This window comes from Egretta garzetta, unplaced genomic scaffold (genome assembly GCF_000687185.1).
Source record: "Egretta garzetta isolate BGI_Z169 unplaced genomic scaffold, ASM68718v1 scaffold368, whole genome shotgun sequence".
Classification (NCBI taxonomy): Eukaryota; Metazoa; Chordata; class Aves; order Pelecaniformes; family Ardeidae; genus Egretta; species Egretta garzetta.
In genome coordinates, this window is record NW_009260684.1 from 1,654,028 (window position 1) to 1,676,509 (window position 22,482).

Sequence of the window (22,482 nt, forward strand, 5' to 3'; positions counted from 1 at the left end):
GTATAGGGGGGGGGGGGGGGGGGGGGGATATCATTTTGGATTCCAGCTCAGTTTTCTGTTTTGCAAGCTTGCAAATAACTTTTCTCCTGAAATCTATGGTTAAGAAAACTGAAAACGAAGGTGAGGGGAGATCACATGATGCAAGGAGCTTCAACAAGCTCCCAAGTGCAGCCATACTGAAGGGTAGGTAGGACCTGAAGACATCTACTCTACAGCTGCACGGTGGGCAATGGACTGGCACAAGGCAGCTCAGGCCCAGCGAGAGGTCCCTGCTCAGGCTGTAACTTCATGTAAGGAGGGTGCAGAAAGTCCCCCCAAAAGCTGCTCATTTGGGTGCCTGCCAGCATCCACCACGCTCAGCTGAAGACCACCAGAACAACATGGCTGCTTTGCCACGCCATCACCTCCAGCTCCCTTTAGCTGGCAGTGGAACACTGACACCTCTGCCCATTTCTGATGTCCCTCTGGCTGGGACAAGTGGCTCTCCCAGGGCATCTCTCTCCTCCCCTGCAGTCAGAGGTGGCCAGGTTCAGCTAGCACCATAGCACATCTTTCCACTAACATCCTATTTTTTTCCTGGAAACCCATCTCAGCAAAAGCAAACTGCACACAGCTCTGCATTCTCCTGGCAAAGACATGAAGACTCCTGGGAACCCCCCCGCCCCAGCACAGGCCCTGGAGCTATTCTGGCAGGTGAGTGTGGGTTATCCCAGGCTCAACCCTACCCCAATGCCCTGCCAAAGACCGACCCCCTCTCCTGGGGCATGGACAGCCCAGCTGTGTGTCCCCCCCGCAAACACACCAGCTCTTTCCCCAAGAGCCCACAGCCTCCAGTCTCACCTATCAACACTTCTTTCCTCTCCAGGATGTTTTTCTGGGGGAGCTGAGCGGCGGAGTTACCAGACTCTATCGTGTTGTCGATCAGCCCCGACTCTGCATTCTTGCCCAGCCCAGGTCCCGACGGCAGCGTCACCACAGCCATCACCTCGTTACCGAGCTCGGGACGAGTCGTCTCTTCCTCCTCCCGGATCTCAAAGTCCCCACTGGGGCCGCTGCTGACCGGGACCTCCAGCTCATTGTCGAGGACTGTCGTCACCTCCCCTGGCTCCATCTGGGAGAAAGGACAAGATGGAGCAGGGGACAAGGACCAAAGGGTGGTTCCTGCCTCCAGCAGCTCTGATGTGTCCAGAGGAAGGACATCACAGTACCGATGACAGGGTGGCCCTCTCAGCAGGGAACATGGGGGATAACGTTGCGGTGTCCCTCCCCTGTGTCACTGGAGTGAGCAACACATTGCAGAGAGCAACACAACCCCACATCTTGATGGTCACCAAAGGGCTGAGGCCACTGTGGCTGAGCTGGACCATTTCTCCCTGTGCCCATCCCAGGTGCCCTTGAGATGCACAAACTCTCATCTGTAGATTCCCCTAAAGAGACACCTATACCCTCTGGGCTCTCTGTCCCCACTGTAGACCAACGGTTGGCTGAAACGTCTCTCAGATGCCTCCTTGCCAGACATGAAGTGATGCAACTGTTTGTGCTACAGCAACGCAACAAGTGTAAGCATCAGATGCCATCGGATGAGCCCCAAGGGGTCCATTCCCTCTCCCTTTTCTCCCTTCAACCTGCTGTTATGGCTGCAGTCCTGCAGCACTGGACGGGAGCAGAAAGATGGGTCCTTCTCACGCAGGACATGGAGCCAGCCAGACCTGACGTGGTCCCTGACCAAGCCCCCTTAGCAAGGAGGCAAACCCAGCCTGGATAGCAAACATGGGCCAGGCAGATGAGCCACTCCATCCCCCTCCAGCCCAACCCTGAGCTGTTCATTGCTTCCTGAACATCCCCATAGCTGCAGCTCTCTCAGGGCCAAATCCCCCCTGACCTTCCCCCTTGGCCCGGCAGCCCAACCTGCTACGTGTCCACATGCTGAGCTGGACCGCACTGAGCATCCCCAAGCAAAACCTCCCTGGGATCCCTCCTTCACGGGGCAAACGGCTCCCTCCACAGCTGCCTTGGGACATTACAAATTGGGATGAGCAAAGAGCTCGATGGGCCGAAGCCGGGGCAGGCGAGTGGGAGCCCCCTCCATGTCATGCTGCCCCCAGCGCGGGCGCATGGCTCACTGCTTCCCACAAGCAGGCATTTTTGTGACAGAGATTAATTGAAGGTCAGTGAGAGCCCAGAGCGCTATACATACATATACGTACACAGAAAAGAGGGACTAGTTTAGACAAATCACTCCACCTTTCAGTCAAAGCTGTTTTCAAAGGGCCCCTGAGGGGCTCTGAATGAGAGATGGATCAGCAGATTAAATCCCCTGCTCAGGACACCCGACAGGCTGGAAATGCACTGTCAAGCCGTAATTGAGGAGCTCTGGGGCCTCCCACTGATGGGCTGCAAGTTGGGAAATGGTACGATGAGCCCAGACACCAAACCCAGAGGAAAGCCGCTCTTTCCCCATGGGGTGGTGGTGCCCCCAGCCGTGCTGCTCTCCTGCCTGGGGAAGCTGCTCTGAAGCAAGGCAGAGCTGGGGGCACTGGGGATGCGTGGCGCACCCCTGGGTGCCCCTCATCAGCTCTCAGACCAGCCCCATCACCATGCTCTGCCCATGCTAGGCTCCCCACCCTTTAATATCCCCTCTCCAGCTCCCCAGATGTTCCACTTTCTGTGGAGCTGGGAAGAGCCCAACCTGGTTTGATCTCCCTCTGGGCAACTCGCTCAGGACAGATCTACCCCAAAGGCTTCCCATCACCATCACTTAGCTTCAAACATGGCCCACGAGCCCTTTAGCAGGTGAGAAGGGCTTCTGCCTCCTACCTGGGGGGCTTCTGTGGGTGGCAGCGTGGCAGGACTGGATGGCAAGGCAGTGCTTTTTTCTGTGAGGTCTGCAGTCCTGGAGGTGTTTGGTTTTGGCAGGGACCTGGGCTTGGCCATGCTGGTGGGGACAAGCCGTGACGTGGCCACCTCTGTTGGTGTGCTGGTTTCGAGGATGGAGGTGGTGGGTGTCTCCAGGGTGGTGGCCCAGGTGGTGGCTGCCTTGGTGACAAAGGGGAGCAGGAACCTCCGGACAGTGGTGGGCTTGGCAGTGGCCATGGTGGTGCTGGTGGTGGTCGTGGCCGCGGTGGTGGTGGTGGTGGTGGTCGTGGTGGTGGTGGCCGTGGTGGTCGTGGTGGTAGGGGAGTCACTGGCAGTGCTACTGGTGGTAGTTGCTTTCCAACTGGGGATCACTGGTGTCTCTGTCATCCTGGGGATATACAAGATGCTGGTTGTCTGCTCGGGGGTGGTGTCCTCAGCAGGGGATGGTTCAAAGGGGGTTGCCATGGGCTGCACCAAGGTAGTGGGCAGTACAGCCGCCGTGGTGGGGAGCGTGATGGACGTGTCCGTGGTGAGGCTCACTGCTGTCTCAAGCCCCGACTCCTGCTCAAAATCTGACAGAGGGGGAGAAGAGCAAAGGGTGAAGCCGCTGCTGTCCTGGCATTTCCCAGGGCTGACACCCACCTGTCTTCACCCCCCAAAAAAATGAGAGCATGGACTGGTTACAGGCTCAGCAGAAACCAAGGGCTGCAAATTCCCATGCGGTGGCCAGAGCCCCCCTCTGGGGCCAAAGAAAGCTCTATAACATTGGCACATGCTATCGTGCTGGGGAAAGGTTAATACTGCCCAGTAGGATCAGAAACTGAAATGGGAAATGGAATCACTTGAGCCCAACCTTTGGGAACATTCCCTTTGGTTTTGTCTAGGAGAGGGCAGGCAGGTGGCTCCAGAGATGGGCAAGGGGAGATCCCCTCCCTCGCATCCCACAGGAAACCCCTCTCCTGTCCCACCGAAACCCATGGCTAGGCTCCCCAGGGACCCTTCCCCAGCAGCCCCACAGCTACTTACACCCCGAGCCGGAGCCCGAGTAGACATCGTCCAATTCATCGTCCCCAAAGGGGTCATCGTCCCCCGAGCCCTCCAGGTCCACGGGTCTCTCGTAGTTCTCATTGCGCCAGCGCTGAGCCTGCAGCCAAGTGGGGAGAGACACGTGAGCAGCTCCAGCCTGACCAAATCAAGACTGGTCCCTGCCCAGACACCCCCAGACAGCCTTCAGGGGCGACGGACAGGTTAAACAGGCCAGGGAAAAGCCAGACCAAGGGAGCAGGAGTGCAGGCAGCGCTCTCCAGCTGAACCACCCAGAGTTGTTTGTTGTTTTTTTTCCCAAAAACAATTCGCTGCTGCAAATCTTTCAGACAAGCTGACATTTTGTGGAGAGCACACATTGACTCCGATAACATTTCCCATGGAAATGAGCCCTCTGGAAAATGGGCAAGGGGGGGCAGGGAAGGGGGAACCAACAACTGCTTTTGAAAACTGTTAGAAAAAGTATTTATTTGGTTCTCCGGCTCACTATTGTTTCATTTTAGCTGATTTTCAGGTGATTCCTGGCACGGGTGTGACAGTAACGCACACTATCAGCTGCCATAACCTGGGAAGGCTCAATATGAAACAATATCAGGCTTCAAATATTCCGTTGCTCTGCAGCGCCGCTACAACTTGAAGAGCCCTTGCTAGTAGGGCTCTTAAACATCTTGTTTTGCAGATCAAAGTGTTGCAAGGCAACAGTCTGACACTTCATTACAACCCAAACAAGGAAGCTTTGATCTGCGAGATAGCATCAGGTGTTTCAAGATGTAACAAGCCAGGTTAGTGCTTAAATTTAAAATAAAGGGGTAGAAGGGTCCCCTTCACTTATTAGAGCATTTTACCTCTTGCCAACAGCTTCGAGTTTCTTTGTTTTTATTCCAGATCGGAACAAAAAGGAATTCTGAAAAGTCAGAAGGTCCCATGTCATAGCAATTTAGGACTCAACTCGCATTTCGTCCCCCCATCTCTTCTCCTGGAACCCATCAGCTGGCAGGGGAGAGAAAACACGGCAGGGAGATGCTCAGGACTGGAAGGTGGGGCTGTGGGCTGATTGCTGCCATGGTGCCCAAGCCTGGGAGGCGTCTGCTGCCCGAACCCTGCCCCTACAGCCACCAGGGTGCTGCAGAGGTACCACTTGTGTCATACACCCACAGTGACATGGAGCACGTTCCTGGGGACACAAACCTCTCAGGAAGGTCAAGGGCAGTTGAGCTTTTAAGCATCTGCCTTTCCTGAAAGCGCTGATGAGCTTTTTTGGCCTGGATCTATTCCTTCATCCCCAGCAATAGCAGTGCTCTCCCCGATCACTGCAGCCTCTGGTTATAGCCTGCCAGTCTCCAATGTGCCATGCACTTTCCAAACCACTGGGAAGCCTCAGTCGTTGCCCCAAAGATAATGCACCACCCTGGAGTTTCAAATACACGGTCGCCAGCAGCTCACTGAAGAAATCTGTTATCCACCAGAATTAATTTGCAGGGAGCTGGGAATCATGTGGCCCCTTGCCGAGCCACAGGGGCCAAACCCCACTGCAGCACAAGGCTGAGGATGGAAGCCATGTGCTCTGCATCTGGGCATTGGTTGGTGCTGATTAACCCTGCAGAGACGCTGGAAAGCCCAGCAATGGCCACAATGCTGGGGAAACAGCCTGGAGAGAGGAGGGACCAGGAGAGATGGGACAGAGGCAGGAGGTAGCCAAGAGCGAGGGGCACCCATGCCTGCAAGGCAGGGGCTTGCTTTCCCTCCTTGGAAATCAAGGTGTCACCAAGGGGTGACAAGCAAAATGAGCTCAGTGTTGCCAAATTATTTCAAACAATACTTTGCTACGATCTACGGAGGAACAGGCTCCAACTCCTGGAGAGGAGATGGTAAAAAGCAGGGAAAAACTGATGCACCAAGGATTGGTGAAAGTGGTTTTGCTAAATAAGTGATGTCTCATGGGTGTGCAACAACAAAATAAACAAAATGCAATAACAAATAAATGCCTGGGCAGGATCTGCTGTAGCCTAGGGAAGGTGGTGGATAGAAGTAAAAGACTGCAAGAACCACCTTTGGTTTCACCATGCAAGTTTGCCATGACTCCCCAGCCCTGACTCCAAAATATTGGGGTCAATGAACCTCCTGGATCAGCAGGACAAAGCTGTGGAGCTATGGAGTTCACCCACTGCACAACAGCCCATCCAGGACTTCCCTGTCCTTGTGTCCGGTGCAGGGAAGCCAAGGACCAGGAGATCCCAGGGGACATGCAGGGTTTTTTGAAGGCTGATGGGGTGCACCACCCATAGGAGCCCATAAATTATGAGACAGGCCACCAGAACTGATGGGAAGGCAAGAAAAAAATTGCAAGGTTTGAGGGATGAGAGGAAGAAACATTTGGAGTTGCTTTTATTTGCCTTTTGATTATTACACCAAAAATATTGAGGCTCACCAAGAAAAGAGGAGACCACTGTGCAGGCGCTCCCCAGACCACCCCTCACCCCTGCCAGCCAACGCGGGCGAGCTCCCTGAAGGCCAGATTCTCTCTGTGTGACCTACAAAGCCCCACTGTAATGGGAGCCACATGCCCCAGCTCCATCGAGCCTGTTTCTCCTTTAAATTGGAACCAGATGAGGCAGCTCCAGTCATCGACTCCTCGACTCCCTGAGCTTGGACCGGGAAACAAAAATGGAAGCACACGGGCCTAGCATGCCACACCAGCCCTCATCCATCCACCCACCCACCCATCCATTCATCCATCTATCCGTCTATCCATCCCACAGGGTGGAGAGACTCAGCACAGTCAGTGTGTGTCCTGGATCTGCTTTGCCCAGGAGCAATGCAGTGAGGGCAAATGGGTAGCTGCCGGTGAGAATTGTCCAGTCCCAAATCCAGAAGCAAACCTTCCCATGAGAACAACACCCCCATATTTTGCTCAGACAACAACTGAGCTCAGCACCCCCTGCTCAGCACACAGCTGGGGAGGACTCCCCAGGCACCACTGCCCGGTTCTGGCATCCTCCTGGGGCACCGATTGATGCTGTGCTCCAACCTGCCATGTATGGCCCCCCAGTGGGATGCATGTTTGGAGCTGGGAGCCCTTTCTCTGGGTCTTTCTCTTCCCCAGATCCACACCCCCTGCACTGTGCAACCACCTTCACTCCCTCCAGGTCAAGGGAGCAGGATCCACACCACAGCACCACAGGGATCCATCTCCCAGAGCTGCTGACTGCAGCAGGAACAATTTCACAGCAATAAAACACCTCGCAGGGCCAAAACTCGCTCTCCGGAGACAACTCCCCTGATGTGAGAGACGCCACTCCCACGCCTGCCCCTCACATGCCAGCCTGCAGGAGAGCAGAGATGTTCTCAGCCAGGTTTTGCCCTAAGTGGATTCCAGGGGATCGGCAGCAATCAGTGGAGTTTATACCAAGGAGGGACTACAGCAGCCCATGGCACAGGGCAGCCCGCCAGCAGCCCGGCTCCAACTGCCGCCTGGCCAGCTCAGTGCATGTAATACCAGCTCCTGCACAGCCAGGCACCACGCTGCTCTTGCACTGCAATATTCACAAAGATGCAGCGTTCCTGCTGCTCAGAGGAGGTGAAACGGTACCTAAGTGGGATGGCAGAGAGTTTCCCTTCTCTTGCTTGGCTGCCCATCTCCAGAGGCTGCTCCCAAGCCGCTCCTGTGTGCAGGGGGAGCTGGCGATACAAAACCGCAGCAAGCAGCAACGGGTGCTGGACAACCCTTTGCTCCTCTCCAGCATCCTTCATCCTAGGATTGCATCTGCCCGGCATAAACCCCTAAATAACCACACAGCCAGGACCAGGTTTGGGGGGACCCCCTGCCTGCAGTAAGCACAGCCCCAGCCCACCAAGCTTCACAAAGGTTTATTGATAAGACTTGTGAAACATCTCCACGTGTTCCTGGTGCAGGGGGGTGTGTGTTTGGGATACGGCTGTTCCCCAGAAAAGCCCCCATGCCACTGCACTCCCCAGGCACTGACGTAAACCTCCTCCCAGCCAGGCTGCCCCAGCTGCAGCCCTGCTGGTATTAGGTCAGGCTCATGCAATAAATCTTGGGAACAGTCAGTGTTTATTTGGATTTACTGCTGCTTAGATCGTTAATACTCCATGTGCACCGAGCCCCACAGTCGTGCACGGGCCCCAGCCTCCCCCCAGCATCGAGGGGACTGCTCCCCCTCACATGGCTGGGATGAAGCAGAGAGGAATGGTGATTTTGCCAGCCCGGAAAATCACAAATCACGCAGGACAGCAGCTCCCACCTCCTGACCTGCGGCTGCCTCCCCATCCGTCACAGCCTGCATCGCAGCAAAGACACAGTTGGCTGGATTTGTCCCAAAAGAGGAACTTCACTCCCGACAGAGCAGGCTCCCCGTGGTCAGAGCAAGGTCAGGCTGCGAAGCCTGTACAGCCACTGAGGATTGCCAGCCCCACCAGAGGGTTTTCTTACAACAAGAATTTTGTGCCTGCCCAGGGCTGGGAGTCACACAAGCTGCATCCGCACACTTGATCAACCTCCTCCCCTGGTCGGGATGGGAGGACCCGCTCGAAGGACACCCAGGTCCTCTGCGCAGCCCTCTCCGGGTATCCAATGCAAAGCTGAGCCAGGTGGGCAGAGGCTCCTCAGGGCAGGGAGGAAACCCCAGCGCAAGGCTCGTCCTGGCCCCAGTGCCTCCTGCCCCAAGCCAGCCCCTGCCCTGCCCTGCCCTGCCTGCAGCGGGATGCTGAGAGCCACCGATTAGCTGGCTCGAGACAAGGGACAGCAGCTTCCATCCGTGCAATTACAACTTCCCAGCTAATGGCTCTTGGCAGGGGGTTTCGTTAACCAGCTCAGCCCTGCTTCCCCCAGACGGGCTTCATTAGGGAAATTAAATCAGGGGTCAAGGCAAAGCTGCTGGAGGCACTGGGCCCCAAGACACCGGCTGGGCCTGGGCCGGGGGGGGAGGTTGCATTGCTTTTGGTGATGTCCAAGTCCGTGGGAGGTGAAAAGTTGCAGAAACGCAATGTGCCCTGCGAGGTGCTGGTTCTCTGCCGGGCCATGCTCAGGATTGTTCTGCAGGAGGGGAACCACTTGTGCTATGTCCCCACGGCTCAGCCCATAAGCCAGTCACTGCCATGCCAGCCATGGGGGCAGCCCGGGCCAGGATCCAGCTCTGGCATCATCCATTCCTATTTCTACTCCTCTGATGGCCAGAAAGGTCACAGATCTGCTGCTATAAAAGCAAGCCCCAATGCAAAGCAGTCTCCATAGGGCAGGGTTCAGAAAGTCAAATTTCAATAAACATTCCTCACTGCCAGACCCAAAGGATTTGGATGTAGCAGCTCTGGAGGTGACATGGCCACTACATCAAGCTCGGATAAGAAAAAGATCCCCCACCCTATCCCAGAGGACTCCTTTGCTCCCGCAGCCGCCGTGGGGCTGTGTTTCCCTGCCCAGTGCCTCCGCTCCATAGCTTGGCTGGACCAGGAACGGCAGCCAAGAGGCCAAGCAGCAGCGCAAATCACACCCAAACCCCATGCTAGGAGCCTTGGAAAGTGAGAGCTCAGGCCCTTTGGCCCTGCATCATCGGAGCTGAGTGGGGAGATTAGAAAGGCTCCAGTCCCTCTCTGTCATCTGTACCCCCCAGAAGAGTGGACGCCCCATCCTTTACTCTTCTCTCCCTTTATCAAGGTGGGCAACACCATTTTACAGTGAAAAAAAATGTAAAGCTCAGGAAAAGGGCCCCACTGACACACTCAGCCCTCCCACAAGCAACTCTACGTGTACACCTTGGGGACTTAAAACATGGGGAAACCAGGGCACAGAGAGGACCTGCCCACCGCCTCTGTGCATGGTACAAACATGCTCCTACAGACCCCTCTACCTCTTTGGACGTGTCCTGGGGGATGGTGACCAGCTGATTGGGATCTTCCTAAATTCCCTGCACACCCTTGCTTGCACATCCCTCCTTCCCTAGGCAGGGAGGATTAGGGTGTTATATTTTTTAGGGTGTTCCCGCTCTGCAGCAGGGCTATCGCAGAGATTCTTAAAATCCCCGAACATTAAACCCCAAATGTGCTGCCGTTGCAAAAGCAATATTCACTGCTGAGTGTCTGGCTTTCACACTGGGAGGAAAGGAGCCTTACAGATCAATTCATCTTTAACTGTGGGGAAAGGATGGTGAACCTCCCTGGGATGCTCTCAGGCCCTTCACCAGTAGCCATCGGCATGGCAACGGTCGCCATGGAAACCGCCTCCTCCATGGCGACGCATCCATCGTTGGTGCGGGATGATGGGTGGTGTTCTCCAGCGCATCCACCCAAACCAAGTCTGGGGTCTGCTTTGCTGGGGGTGTCATGGGGAAGGAGGAATTAACCGGCCTCATGGGGTGTGCTAAGCGGGGAGAGGGGGAGAAAAGCCCCCCCTGAAAGCACGGAGGAACTCCCAGAGGAACAGTCCGGGCATGGGGAGAAATCCCGACTCGAGTCCCGGCATCCGCTGTCTGAGGGACTTTGTGAGGGGTCAGAGCATCTCCCCACGCCCCAGCAGCCCTGGCTGGGATTTATCAGCCCCACTCTGGGCGGTGGAAGTGCTTGAAGGCTGTGGATGTTTCTAGCCCTCCTGGCTGCAGACAGAAGCTCGAGAGTTTTCCCTGAAGGAATCAGAAAGGAAATTAAAAAGGATTAAATTTGGTGGTTTCTAAGGCAGTTGGGATTCAGGCTTGGTTCATGCCTGGAGCATGGGCTGGTGGTGATGGGGGACAGAGCCAGGTGGTAAAATCCTTTCCCTAGCACACATCTAAGGCTCACTGGCAGCGTGCACGGAGAGCAGAGCCAAGCAACACTGGGGTGAAGCAAACCCCAGGAAAGCATCGCAGCTGGAGGAGCCCACACACCTCCTCCAACCAAGGATGGCCACAGCCCCCAGCACCAGGTTTTGGATGGGAAGGCTCCTGCTGCAAGGAGAACTGGCACGGTAAGCTGGGGATGGAGCAGATTTTATCCCATGGTATGGATGTCCATGGCCATCCAGCACCCACCGGCACAACTCTGGGGCACGAGACGGGGCCAAGGCAGGGGAAAGGATGCATGTGGAAAGCTTCAGCAGGGATGCAGGGGACCAGCCTGCTCCACAAACCGACGGGTGGGCAGTTAAAGAGGAAAAGGAAGATGGAATCAGTCCAAAAGCAGCCTGGAGAATGGGACGGGGTGGTGCAGGCGAGCAGGAGGATCAGCTCACCATCCTGTCCCTTGTTGCCAAGCAAAGGTTCTTGTCCAGGTCTCTGCATCCCATCCCCTGACCATCCTACTTGCAAAATGAACAGCAAAACCAGAAAGCCAAAGCCCCAGTGCTTTTGCTAAAGGTCTGTTTGCATTTCAACCCAGTGAGACAGCTTTGGGAAGCCCCAACCCCCCTGTTCCCAGCAGCAGACCCGCAGCCCTGCATGCTGCAAGGCCAAGGGGTGAGGCCAGGGTGGGCAGGCGACTGCCCTTGCCAGGACAGAGCGATGCAACCGGCGATGGCAGCATGCAAGAGCAACAGTGACCCAGGGGGTGTCCTCCCAGGGAGCTGCTGAATCCGGTCATCTTGGAAAGCTCGGAAAGATGCAGCCAGGGTCAGCAATCCGTCAGGGCCAAAAGCCATTTTCTCCAGGAAAACATATTTAAACTGAGAACATATCGCAGGAAAAGCATCGATTGTTTCTATGGTATTTTCCATGGAATATTTTCAGTTAATCACCCTTTGAAAGCACCTTTTTGGTGTTTTATAGAGGAAACCTTAATAATTCATCCCAACATGTGATTTAGCAATACTATAAACAGTTGAAATAATATTAACTCACACATAAAGTTGGAATGAAAACATTGTTTCTAAACCTTAAAGACTCCACAATTCTATTCCCACTACAAAAAAAAAAATCACTGAATTTCCACTCTTCGATCCAAGGCCACGAGTTAAAAATAAATCTGTTGGAAAGCTGCTTCAGACAGCATCTCCGTGTCGCCGAGACCTGCTGCTTTGGGAAAAAACCTCAATGTCCCAGCACGGTCAGCCCCGGCCAAGTTTTTGCCTGAGGACTGATGGTAGAAACCACCAAAGCTGCTTGAGATGGAGATGCCCAGGGCAAAGCTGAGGAGGCTGGGCTAGAAGGCAGTGCCACAGCATGGCTGGAATTTGGGGGTGCAGGATGCTGGTGGAAACTGGGGGGGGCTGATGCTCACAGCCAGCAGAGATCCCACTGGCAAAACGTGGTGTGAGCTCAGGCAAGCAGCAGCCGGTTATTTTGTGTAACTTCATTCTTTCCCAGATTAATTAAGCCCCTGAATAACAGCTGCCTAAACCCCAGTGCATTTTGATTTAATAGGCCGGTTATTTTATGCAAGTAAAATAATCATTAACATTTATCAAAGAGCAGCAATTATTCTGGCTTTGTATCGATCCTCCACTGCCAACACGGGCGACGCTGCAAGGAGCTGGGCTGGGCGCGGGCGCATCCCAAAACCTGCGTTTGGACAAGTATGCTTGTGAGTGTTTAATCATATTTGGGGAACATAAGCCACTGGGTCCTGGTACCCTGGACCGGGCTCAGCTCTTCAAACAGCAGTTCTTCCTCCTCCTCCTTGGGATCGTTTGTCTCCACCGTCATTTTTTATCCCAATTCTTCAATGGATTGGTGCCAGATCCTGCCCCACTACACAATAAATATCCCTGAGCCAGGGCTGGCATGAAAAATAGCAAACCTCCCGACGTAAATTGTTGCTAACACCTCATCTCCCAGCACGCTCCGCTTTTTACCTCTGGGGAGATGGAGGAAAAAAAAAAAACCCACAAACACACAAACAAAAGTCCCCACCTCCTGCTGCATGCAAAACGCCAGATGAAGAGGCACAAAAGAGCCCAGCGAGGCTCGGCTGTGCATTGGCCGGGATTGCATCAGGCAGTCGAGGTGGCTTCTTGGGGCTCCCCTGGGGTGGCAGGTCCCCCCGAGCCCTACATACCCCTGGGGACCGCCGTGTTTGGCTCCTGCTGCCTTGGCGGGGGCTCAAAGCGTGGCCCTTTGCCCCACAGCTGCAGGTTCGGCCAGAGCTGATAGAGCACTTGGCTGGAAACGATGCTCTTGGCAGATGCAGGAGCAGGACAGGAGGTTCCCCCAAGCCTGGGTGAGCCAGTGTAGGGGAAAAACCAAGCTGGAGTTGAGCTCTACAGATCCCTCCCAAAAAATCCCAAACCTACGATGCCCTCCATCCTACAGAGAGCATCCCACTAACCCAGGCGGGGCAATGGAGACAACCTGCATGGGATGGAGCAAAACCAGCCAGGCTGGCAGGCAGGGGTGGGCAGCGCTCAGGCAGCCAGGATGCCCGCACCCCCAGGTCTGCCGCCCACCCTCCTCCCCCTCCCTGCTCTACCTGGACAGAACTGATTTAATTTGCTCTGCTCCATAATCCTATTGCAGCTTAACATGCAAAACTGTCTCCAGCTTTTCTCACCTTCCACAAAGGCGCGTTTCAGAGCTCACTCCCCTCCCTGAGACTCGGATCTCCAAAGAGCTGCAAAATAGGACTTTATATATTTTTTTTTCCTGCCCTTCCTCAAGCACTTGGCACAGGGACTGCTGCTGTCTCTGTTAAACACCTCCCCGCGGCGTCCCGGCAGCAGGACAGAGCTAATTGGCACTTTGGGATTCACACGCTCCCCGTCTCGCCTCTGGCTCCTCTGCAGTGACCCAGCGGTGCAGACGGGCGCCCGGGAGCACTCGCCCTACCCATGATGGTCCTGTGCTCTGTATCCAGGCCATGGAGATGGAGTTTGGCCAAGACAGGCATCTTTGGTGTTGTTAAGGGGCAGGGACCTGTGGACATGGCCACATGCCCAGGTGGCGCGCACTGGGGACAAGTCATTGCATGCCTCAGTTTACCTGCCTGCAAAATAGGTGCAAATAATGCAGGGCAGGGGAAGGGAACAGGCAGGGGCTCCTCTCCCATCCCCAGGGCTCTGGGGACCATGGCACACCTCTGCAGAGGGTCATCCACATCCCATGCCCCGCTGTCCCAGCAGCTCCTGTTCCTCTGCTCCCCCAGCCCCTGGCTGCACCTCTGGGCTGACAGTCAGAGTTTCCCCACCAGCCAGACACATAAAAGGGGGAGCAGCCTCCCGGGGGAGATGGAGAGGCTGGCAGAAGAAGTAACCTCTGTGCCATGGATTAAATCAGGTCTGCTAGTGCTGGTGGGCAGCGCACTGCGGGAAAGGGCACCGTCAGCCCTTGCCTCAGTTTCCCCCTTCCCCGAGAACCATGGGGGAAAGGAGTGATGTCCTCTCCAACCAGGTCTCAACCTCCTGACGTGGAGGGACGAGCTGGAAGGCAGAGGTGGAAGGGGACAGGCAGATGGGTCTGCTCAGGGTTTGGTGGTTTATCCTGCATCTTGCTTTAACCTTGCCAGAGCCCCAGCACACGAGGCAGCCTCGCTGTTCCAGCGGATATTAGAAAAGTGAAACTGAGACTTGAATGACACCAGGGGCCACCGTCACCTTAAAGAGAGGTTAAAAACCCTCTTATGGGGTTGGAGTTCTCCAGCCGTTCAAACGTGGTGGTGGCCAGCACTGCTGGGAGCATCCCCCGGGCTGGGTCCCACCGGTGAGTGCTGGCCTTGGGCCGGACCCCGCAGCGGCTGCTGGGCACAGGGTGAAGGGGCTTTTCCTTATGGAGGGACAAAAAAATCCCCACACAGATCCAAACAGGATGGCGTTTGCAAGCTGGGAGGGGAATAAAGAGGTGCCTGCCTTTCCTTTCTTTTTTCTTTATTTTCCCTCTTTATTTTTTTTCCTTTATTTTTAACCTTTTCCTTTTTCCCCTCAGTTCCATGATCCAGGATCCAGGGCATTGACTGAACCACTTTGCTCTACCCAGCAAAGACATGGAGAGAAAAAAGCTCACTTCCAGCCCCCTTTCACTGGAAAGAGAAGACCAGAAATTTGCATCTTAATCCTCAAAACTAGAAACAAAAAAATCCCGAACCAAATACTCGAGAGCTTTGAAGCCAGACCTGAGATGCAAGAGAAGCTCGATGAAAAGTTTTGCACATCCAAAATTTTGTCCCACAGAGAAACAAACCCAACGCTGAGGAGCTGTGGGGGCACATGGGTGGGGAAGGACCAGGGTGCTACACCTTGCTGGAAAGCAGCCTCTGCTCTCCTAATTACTCTCCTAATTACACCTGAGAGGCTTTCGGTGGGGACCTGAACTAATTATTCCCACTTTAACATGACACCTTCATGCATCCTCCTGCCTGTTGCCCATTGTGGGCGGGTGAAAATAAATAGCTCCCTGGTTATTTTGGCCTCGTAAGGGTTTTTCTCCAGTCTTGAGGACTGGCTGATTCCTTTTGGTCGGTCACTAGAGGTTCAGCCTTGCAAAGCCACCAGCAGTGCTGGCTGCAGCTGAGTGCAAGCCCTGTCAAGAGCTGGGTGGGTTTTGGTGACAGCTTGAGCTCCTCCACACATCCAAATCTCCCCAGCCAGATGGTTGGGCTGATTACATGCTCCCCGGGTCACCCGAGGGCAATGCCAGCATTTCCACAGACCCACCCGGTCCTGAGCAAGGAGAAAATATTTATTCTCCCAGCCTCAGATAGGGAACGAGCTTTTTTTTTTCCCTTTCCACCCTATTTGCTACCCATTTGCTTGCCTTCTCTGTGGCCAAGGAAGGATGGGCACCACAGCTGGAGAAAAGCCACCACCGTGTACCCGATGCCCACCCCCAGAGCAATGGGGGTCTCTTCAGGTTCAGTTTTTTCTTTACAATCCCAACAGCAGAAAAGGAGGAAATAAAATAGGTGCCAGGATGGTTTGACGCATGGTGCCTTGGACACTGGCGTCCTTGTTCTCTTCCAGCCACGCCGCACGGTCGGAGCAGGGGAAACCTAATCCTGCTCCCTCCCCGCTCGGATTTCCCAGCTCTTCTGTGTTAAAGCACTGAGGAGGCAGGCAGCGGCGCTAATGAAGTGTTATGGTGGCACCAGCCCTCAAGACGCAATGGCTTAACACCCGGTGCATTAAAAGCAAGGCAGGGATGGAGCGAAGTTCTGCCCACGCTGCGCTCCCAATTATTGCAAGCCCCTAAGCTGGGATGGACTCTGGCAGAAGGGGTTAATCCTTGTCGCGACCATCCTGAGGACAAGACCCCAAAGCAAAACCCATGGGTGACTGGGGTGCGGGGATAACGCTGGGGCCAGCAGGCTCCCGGTGAGTGCAGTGATTTCCTGGTGCTGATGTGCCACGGGGGCATGGCACCTGATTTTAGGGGTGGCGAGAGAGTTAATCAACCAGCACTTGAAAGATGCACAAATGCCAAGTGTTGCTTGCATAACAGTTAAATACCTGAATTTTTTGCACCTTAGAAATAGATTGACGGGTCATTGGATTCAGAGCAACCAGGTGTTAGCACTACAAAAGGGGTGCAAAACCCCCAGCTCGGGCTCCTTGCAAACAGCGAGCGGATCCCAGCACATGTGAAAGCACTTCCCACCGCCGAGAGTAACCCAATTTCTGCTGTCTTGCCTCATCACTCAGCTCTCCAACAAGAACTAGAGCAGGTTGGAGAGTTCACACCGGACTCCCTGCCCTCCCCGCCATCCCCAGGGAGGAGAGGTGATGCCACAAAGCAGAGAAAGGCCAGCAGCCAGCCCGGGGCCGCAGCCTGGCTCTGCACAGCTCCCTGGGCATGACAGCAGCCATGCCAGCCATGAAATTCATTTCAGCTGCATCTTTCCAGCTGCAAAATCAGCCTGCGTCCCTCCAAAGGCACTCAGGAGCAGGTCAGCGTTTCCCACCCCCAGCAGATCACCGCCTGAGCTCCTCGATTTAGAAAAGAAAAAAAAAAAAAAAAAAAAGGTATTTCCTCTTTCTAGTCCATGCACAAAGAGCCTTCAGCCTGCATTTATCTGCCCTGAACTTTATCTGCTGCAGTTATTCATCTGGAAATGTAATCAATCTCCCTTCCGACAGCACCGGCCCCTTCAGCTCAGTGGCTGCACAGCCGCCCTCCCCTCTCTGCATCCAGAGGCGTTAAGCAATCAAATGTGGTGTCTGATAAAGAAAAATAAAAATGTAATTAAAAAAAAACAAAAACAAAAACATTTTCCCCAAATGGGGCAGCTCATGCATTTGTTAAAACTCTGCCTTTTTGGATGTCGCCCTGTTTTGTGCAAAGGGAAGAGAAATGGTCCCAGGGGACCTGCCGGCTGCAGAAGCAGCGGGACAGCCCCCAGCAACGGGGTCACCCCAAACGCGGCCACCACTGGGACAGGGCACAGCAGCTGGGACACTGGGACCTGGTTCCCCATGCACCGTGTCTGGAAGTGCTTAGGCTCCGCACCGTGCCAATAAAGCTAAGGTTTCGAGATGAAAGAAAATGTCTCGAATCTGCCGAAGATCAGAACCTTGACCTGAGCGTCGCCCGTCTCTGGTTACTGCTCCTTGCCCAGGAAACACCACCAGCCCCGCAGAGCTCAGCTTACCAAGAAAATAAAAGAGCTGGAGGCTTCAAGCCTTATAAATGAGCAAAGTTTCTGCCAGTGGACAAAGCCACTCCATGCTCTCACTGCCCCCACATCAGGAATGGGGGATTTGAAGGCTTTTTGCATGTGGTGGGAAATGTTTCAAGGAATCCCATCCACGTGCAATGGGTGTATGTGTGAAAGGGGGTTATGCTGCTGGAAAGAGTTGTTCAAATATTTATACAGCCTGAGCCTCCTTGTTTCCTGCCCCCAGACGAAGTCCTCTTAATGAAATGTAACTAAACAAGCCGCTTCCATTCTGCCTTTCCAACGATAATTACGGCTGATACAGTAAGTGGGATGGCAGCGTTTCAATACCCCGCCAGAGAGATGAAAACCAGCATCCTTAAGGCAACATCTACCAGGCAGTGTCAGCCCCAAGCCTTTGGGAGGAGGGTTTGTATTTCAGCGGAGTGACGCCGCCATGGACCCCAGCACCCATCCGCCTGCCTGGGCTCTTCATGGGTCCGAGATGGCATCACTGGTCCCAGAGCAGGAGCCCCTCTGTGCTGCTGGCTGGGGAGAGCCGCTGGGTTTGTCCCAGCCCCTGATGGCTGTTTATCCTCTTCCCTGCCTGGATATTACCATCATCACAGCAGGTATTTAATTTTGTCAGGGAATAAGCAGCCGAAGCAAAGCGGCGGGACCACATGCAGGGGTGGAGGCTGCATGCATCAGAGCTGGTACCTGTCATTGAGTTTTCTGGAGGGAAAGGCCCCTTACAGAGCCTTTCCAGCTATCTCCACCTTACCCATCCCAAAGCACTTGGTGATAGAAGGGGAAAAACATCCTCCTGTGCTTGACAGGGAGAGGGAAACTGAGGCAGAGCAAGAGAATGGACATCAGTGGCAGAGTTAAGCATCTTCTTAAATAAAGGCAGCCTTTGCTCTCCTCCACCTTCTTAAGCTGGCAGGGGTTGGCTGGACACAGCGAGACATCCCACTGCCTAGGGCTGGGCAGCACTGGTAGGAAGCAGGTTTGAGTCCTTCCCACATCTCCTTCACCCCTTTGGTCAAATGCCTTTGCCTTCCTCCAGCGCCATGCAGTTTGAAGACAGGTCACCGCGGCAGCAAAAAGGATCTCTACCCCTTCGACCCTTCCCAGAGCCCAGGGCAGCACTGTGCCACCAGCAGAGAAGACAGTTTGGGTGCTGGGTGCCTTGCCCACGGGTGCTGGGTGCCATGCCTGCTGGGTGCATCAGCAAGAAGGACAGACACCTAACATCAACTCCCCTCTCCTTGGGTTGTGTTTCCCATGGAGAGGAGATCTCCAGCGGCTGGAGGCAGCAGTCAGCAGTGCTGATGTGCACCAGGGATGGATGAATCCTGGGAACAGCTGAAGGCAAATCCCGGCTGCCTGCAGAGTTGAGCGTCTCCAGCCTGGCCACCTCGAAGCATCGTGCCCACAGGGTCACAGTGGGGTTGCAATGACCCAGGGCACAGCCACATTTATGTCCACTTACAACAGCCCGTGCTGGAGCGGGGAGAGACCCTGCAGCCCAGCTGGAGGTCTCAGCTTCACCCCAAGGGGGATGAGCAGAGCAGATGGAGCCCTGCAATGGGACCACACTTCATCCCATAAGTGACAACAGCATCCTGCCACGACATGCACCTCCACGAGCCCCAGGCACCTCCAAAGGGCCAGCCTCAATCACAGGGAGCATCCTCTCTGCCGTTTGGGTGGGGAAACTGAGTCACAAAGCAAGCGGGCAGTATCTGCCCAAAAGCCTGCAAAAACCTGGGAGAGGAGCCCAGGAGTCCTTGCCTGCATCTCACACAGTCTCTGCTCGGGGGATGTGGAAAGCCAAAAACTGGTGTGTCTGGGGGTGTCGGGGCCATGACGCGCTCTGGCATCTTGCCTGACCTGCTCACAGCACCATCTGGACCTACACACCGACAGGGCTCCCCGGAAAACAAAAAAAGAAAAGGGGAAAAAATAACACCAGGAAAAAAAAAAAGAAAAAAAAAAAAAAAAGGATTTTCAGCTCACCAGTCTTTTTTTCAGATCTAAAATTGATTAAAATAAACCCAGTGATCTGACTTAGCTGTTTCTATTTAGGACCTGAATGAGGACTTGTGAGCCCAAAAGCTTATCTGCTTTGGAGCTTTTTTTTCCCCAACCATACAGGTTGCTCTAATAAAAGATACAACCTCTCCCCACCAGCCTCCTCGCACTCACATCCTTCGACTGTCACGCTTCCACACGTGCAGCTACCACTGCCATTGATTTCTCCGCTGGCTGGAGCGAGCAGAGGTCCCTGACTGCTATCGCTCAGCAGAGGAGCGGCAAGGTTACAACTCACCCAGCTGCTGCTTAGCCCATGAAAAAAAAAAAAATAAATGAAAAAACAAGAATTTATGTTCAAAAATCTCCCTATTTATTTTCACAGCTGGCAGTGATCTTCCCACCACGTTCTCAGCCCTGCACAGGGCTCAGCACAAATCCTGGGTGCCCACCCAGCATCAGAAATTATGCTGGAAAAGCCATGGGAGATGGTTTGCCTGTAAAGGAAACAGCAAGGCTTGGGTGCAAGCAAGCTGGGAAACCAAGGCTGGAGGCCAGCCCAGAATGAAGGCAGCTGCCTGGCTGTGCCCCGGTCCCCTTGGCTGTTTTACTGTGGGTGGGGAGAGCAGGAGACCCAGGGAAGCAAGTGTGTGCTGGAGAGATGCTTGGATGCTCGGAATGGGGGTGGGGGACCAAAACACCGGGATGCAGCGAGTGTGGTGATTGGGGGACCATGCTCCCACAGACCTGCTCTCCCTGGGTGCCCAGTCCCCAAACTACTGGCTGAAATGGTGATGCTCCTGCAAAGCGAGCTCCCAGGTCCTCCAAATCCAGGATATCTCCCTCCGGCTGGGGCCATCAGTGGCTGGTGCCCCTTCCAGCCTTCCCTTGTGCGGGGAGAGCAGTGGGCCATGCACGTTGCTGCAAGCCCACCGCAACGCAAGCCCAGCAGCCGGGTTTGCACAACTCCTCACCCCCCACCAGCAGGTTTTGGCCCGATCCGGGCAGAACTCTTACCCAACCCTGGCGATCACTCACGTGAAAGCAAACCCAAGCTCGCCCTGTGCTCGCTTCCTCTGCCCCGTGGCCAGTTCAGCGAGGGCCAGGGAGAGGATTAAGGATGCGATAGCGGAGGGGATTACCCGCAGCCCTCTCTGGGCACCCAGATCCTGGCAGGCTGCCTGTGCCATGGGGGGAGGGCAGCATAAAACCTCATGCCTTTGCATTTGATGGATTTTTTTGTGGTAATAAAATAGAGGATTTAGCTAAATGCTAAAATTACACCAGGGAGGCGCACACACAGTGGCAGAAGCGAGCGACATCCACTGCAACATGGCAATAGGTGAGTAATCTTCGTCTGACCAAAGGGGCACTTTTTCCCCAGGAATTCATAACCCTCTGCCAGTCTCCGAGCAGCTCAGCAAGGCACCTCCACCCCCTTTTCACCCATGGCGAAACTGAGTCACGGAGCAAATCCCCAGCATGGCTGTATGTCAATTCTCCTATCGACTTCACCACAAAAGACCTCGGAGACGAGGAGGAGCCTCCCTTACCCTTCCCCACAGCCACAAGCCTCAGCACCCTTGAGCACCCCAAAAAGCACCCCAATCTCCACATAGCACCCAGCAGCCCAGAGCTCGCGCTCATCCTGGCTCCGCTTCTGCCTTTCCTCCTGCCCGCTTCCCGGGGTATCTGTAGATAAAAAGTGCTATTTTTAGCATCTCGTATCAGTAACCTCTGGGACTCGCTGCTACGCGTCGCATCCCCAGGGACAAGGTTTCAGAAGGGTGCATCAAACCCTGGGACGGGGAAGGCACACTTACACCAACCAGAATAAAAACAATGTTATAAATTTGCATGTTCCTGGTGTGGAAAAGAGGGTGTCCTCTACACTCATCCCCAGCTATCCAAAATAAAGTGGTTTACACACTCCAGGCTGCTCTAAAAATGTGGATTTCTGGCCACATCCCAATCTGGGAGTGGGAATGGCGGTGAAGCAGCAACAGCTCTGCTCTCCCTGACCCCAAAACCCCGCCAGAACCAGGCTGAGCATGCAGCTTGGCGAAACACCAAAGATCAATGCAGAGTTTCCTTTTGTAGCTCCCTCCCTGGATTCACGCTGCTGCAGGGATGCTACTGAGGATGCTCCCTGCATGCGCAGCATAGAAATCCTGATTTCTGCCCTTTGCTCACCCAGCTGGGCTCCACTGAGCCCCACTCCCCACCCAAAGCCATCCCTGGGTCAGGATCGGCTCCACACCTCTTGTTCCCGATACGCTGAGCTAACCCAGCCTTTAGCATCTCCAGCAATGGGTTTGTATACCGTAGCCCCTTTATCCCAGCACATCCCGACCAACACGGGGTTCCCAAATTTTTCTGGCTGCAGGACGTGTCTCTCGCTGCTTTTCCATGACCACAGTAGTGCCTGCTTGCCCCTGCCTTGTGCAGGGTGACCTGGGAGCCTGGACTCCCTCCTTGACTGCTGCTCAGGCTGGGCACTCAGCATCACTTGTCCCCACACAGGCACATGATTCTGGGGCTCCCCGCTGGAGAAGACCAATGCAGCACACGGGAGTAAGAAGGTGCCATTGGAGGTGGGGGATTTCTCAGCGAGCATCCCCACCCCTCTCACCCTCCATGTCGGGCGATGCTCCGTGTCCATACAACATCCCAGTGAGCTGGGGGCAATTGCTCCAAAACCCTCCAGGAAAAAAAAATGGATGCCAGGAGCGAGGCAGAGCAGGGATCTCAAGGTCAGGCTTTACCCAGAGAGGTCAAAAATGCCACAATTCCCCTCTCGCATATACAGGACTGCTCCTCCATCCCCAAAAAAGATGCTCTTCAGCACTGGTATCCATCATCATTTACACCTGCCCAGCCTTGAGCTGGGCAAAAGCTGCCATCCAGCCCCCCAGGGTGACCTGCCCAGTGTCACCCAGGGGGGACACCACTGTCCCCCAGGAGGCCCCAAGCTCTAATCCCAAGACCCCCAGTGGCTCATTTCCCCTGCCCAAACCCCACCACCTCCCCTCATCCCTCCGG

At 54.7% G+C, this 22,482-nt stretch overlaps 1 protein-coding gene across 1 annotated transcript in view; it reads right to left on the minus strand.

The window, feature by feature from the left end:
• Window positions 1–10,143, minus strand: part of SDC3 (syndecan 3) — a 10,378-nt gene extending 235 nt beyond the window's left edge. The window contains exons 1-5 of the mRNA XM_035901307.1: window positions 10,095–10,143; window positions 4,746–4,804; window positions 3,883–4,000; window positions 2,818–3,428; window positions 832–1,111 (exon numbers count right to left, since the gene is read on the minus strand). Of these exons, the coding sequence (XP_035757200.1) occupies window positions 832–1,111; window positions 2,818–3,428; window positions 3,883–4,000; window positions 4,746–4,804; window positions 10,095–10,143 (1,117 nt within the window). The remainder of the gene's footprint in view (window positions 1–831; window positions 1,112–2,817; window positions 3,429–3,882; window positions 4,001–4,745; window positions 4,805–10,094) is intronic.
• Between the last annotated feature and the right edge of the window lie 12,339 nt (window positions 10,144–22,482).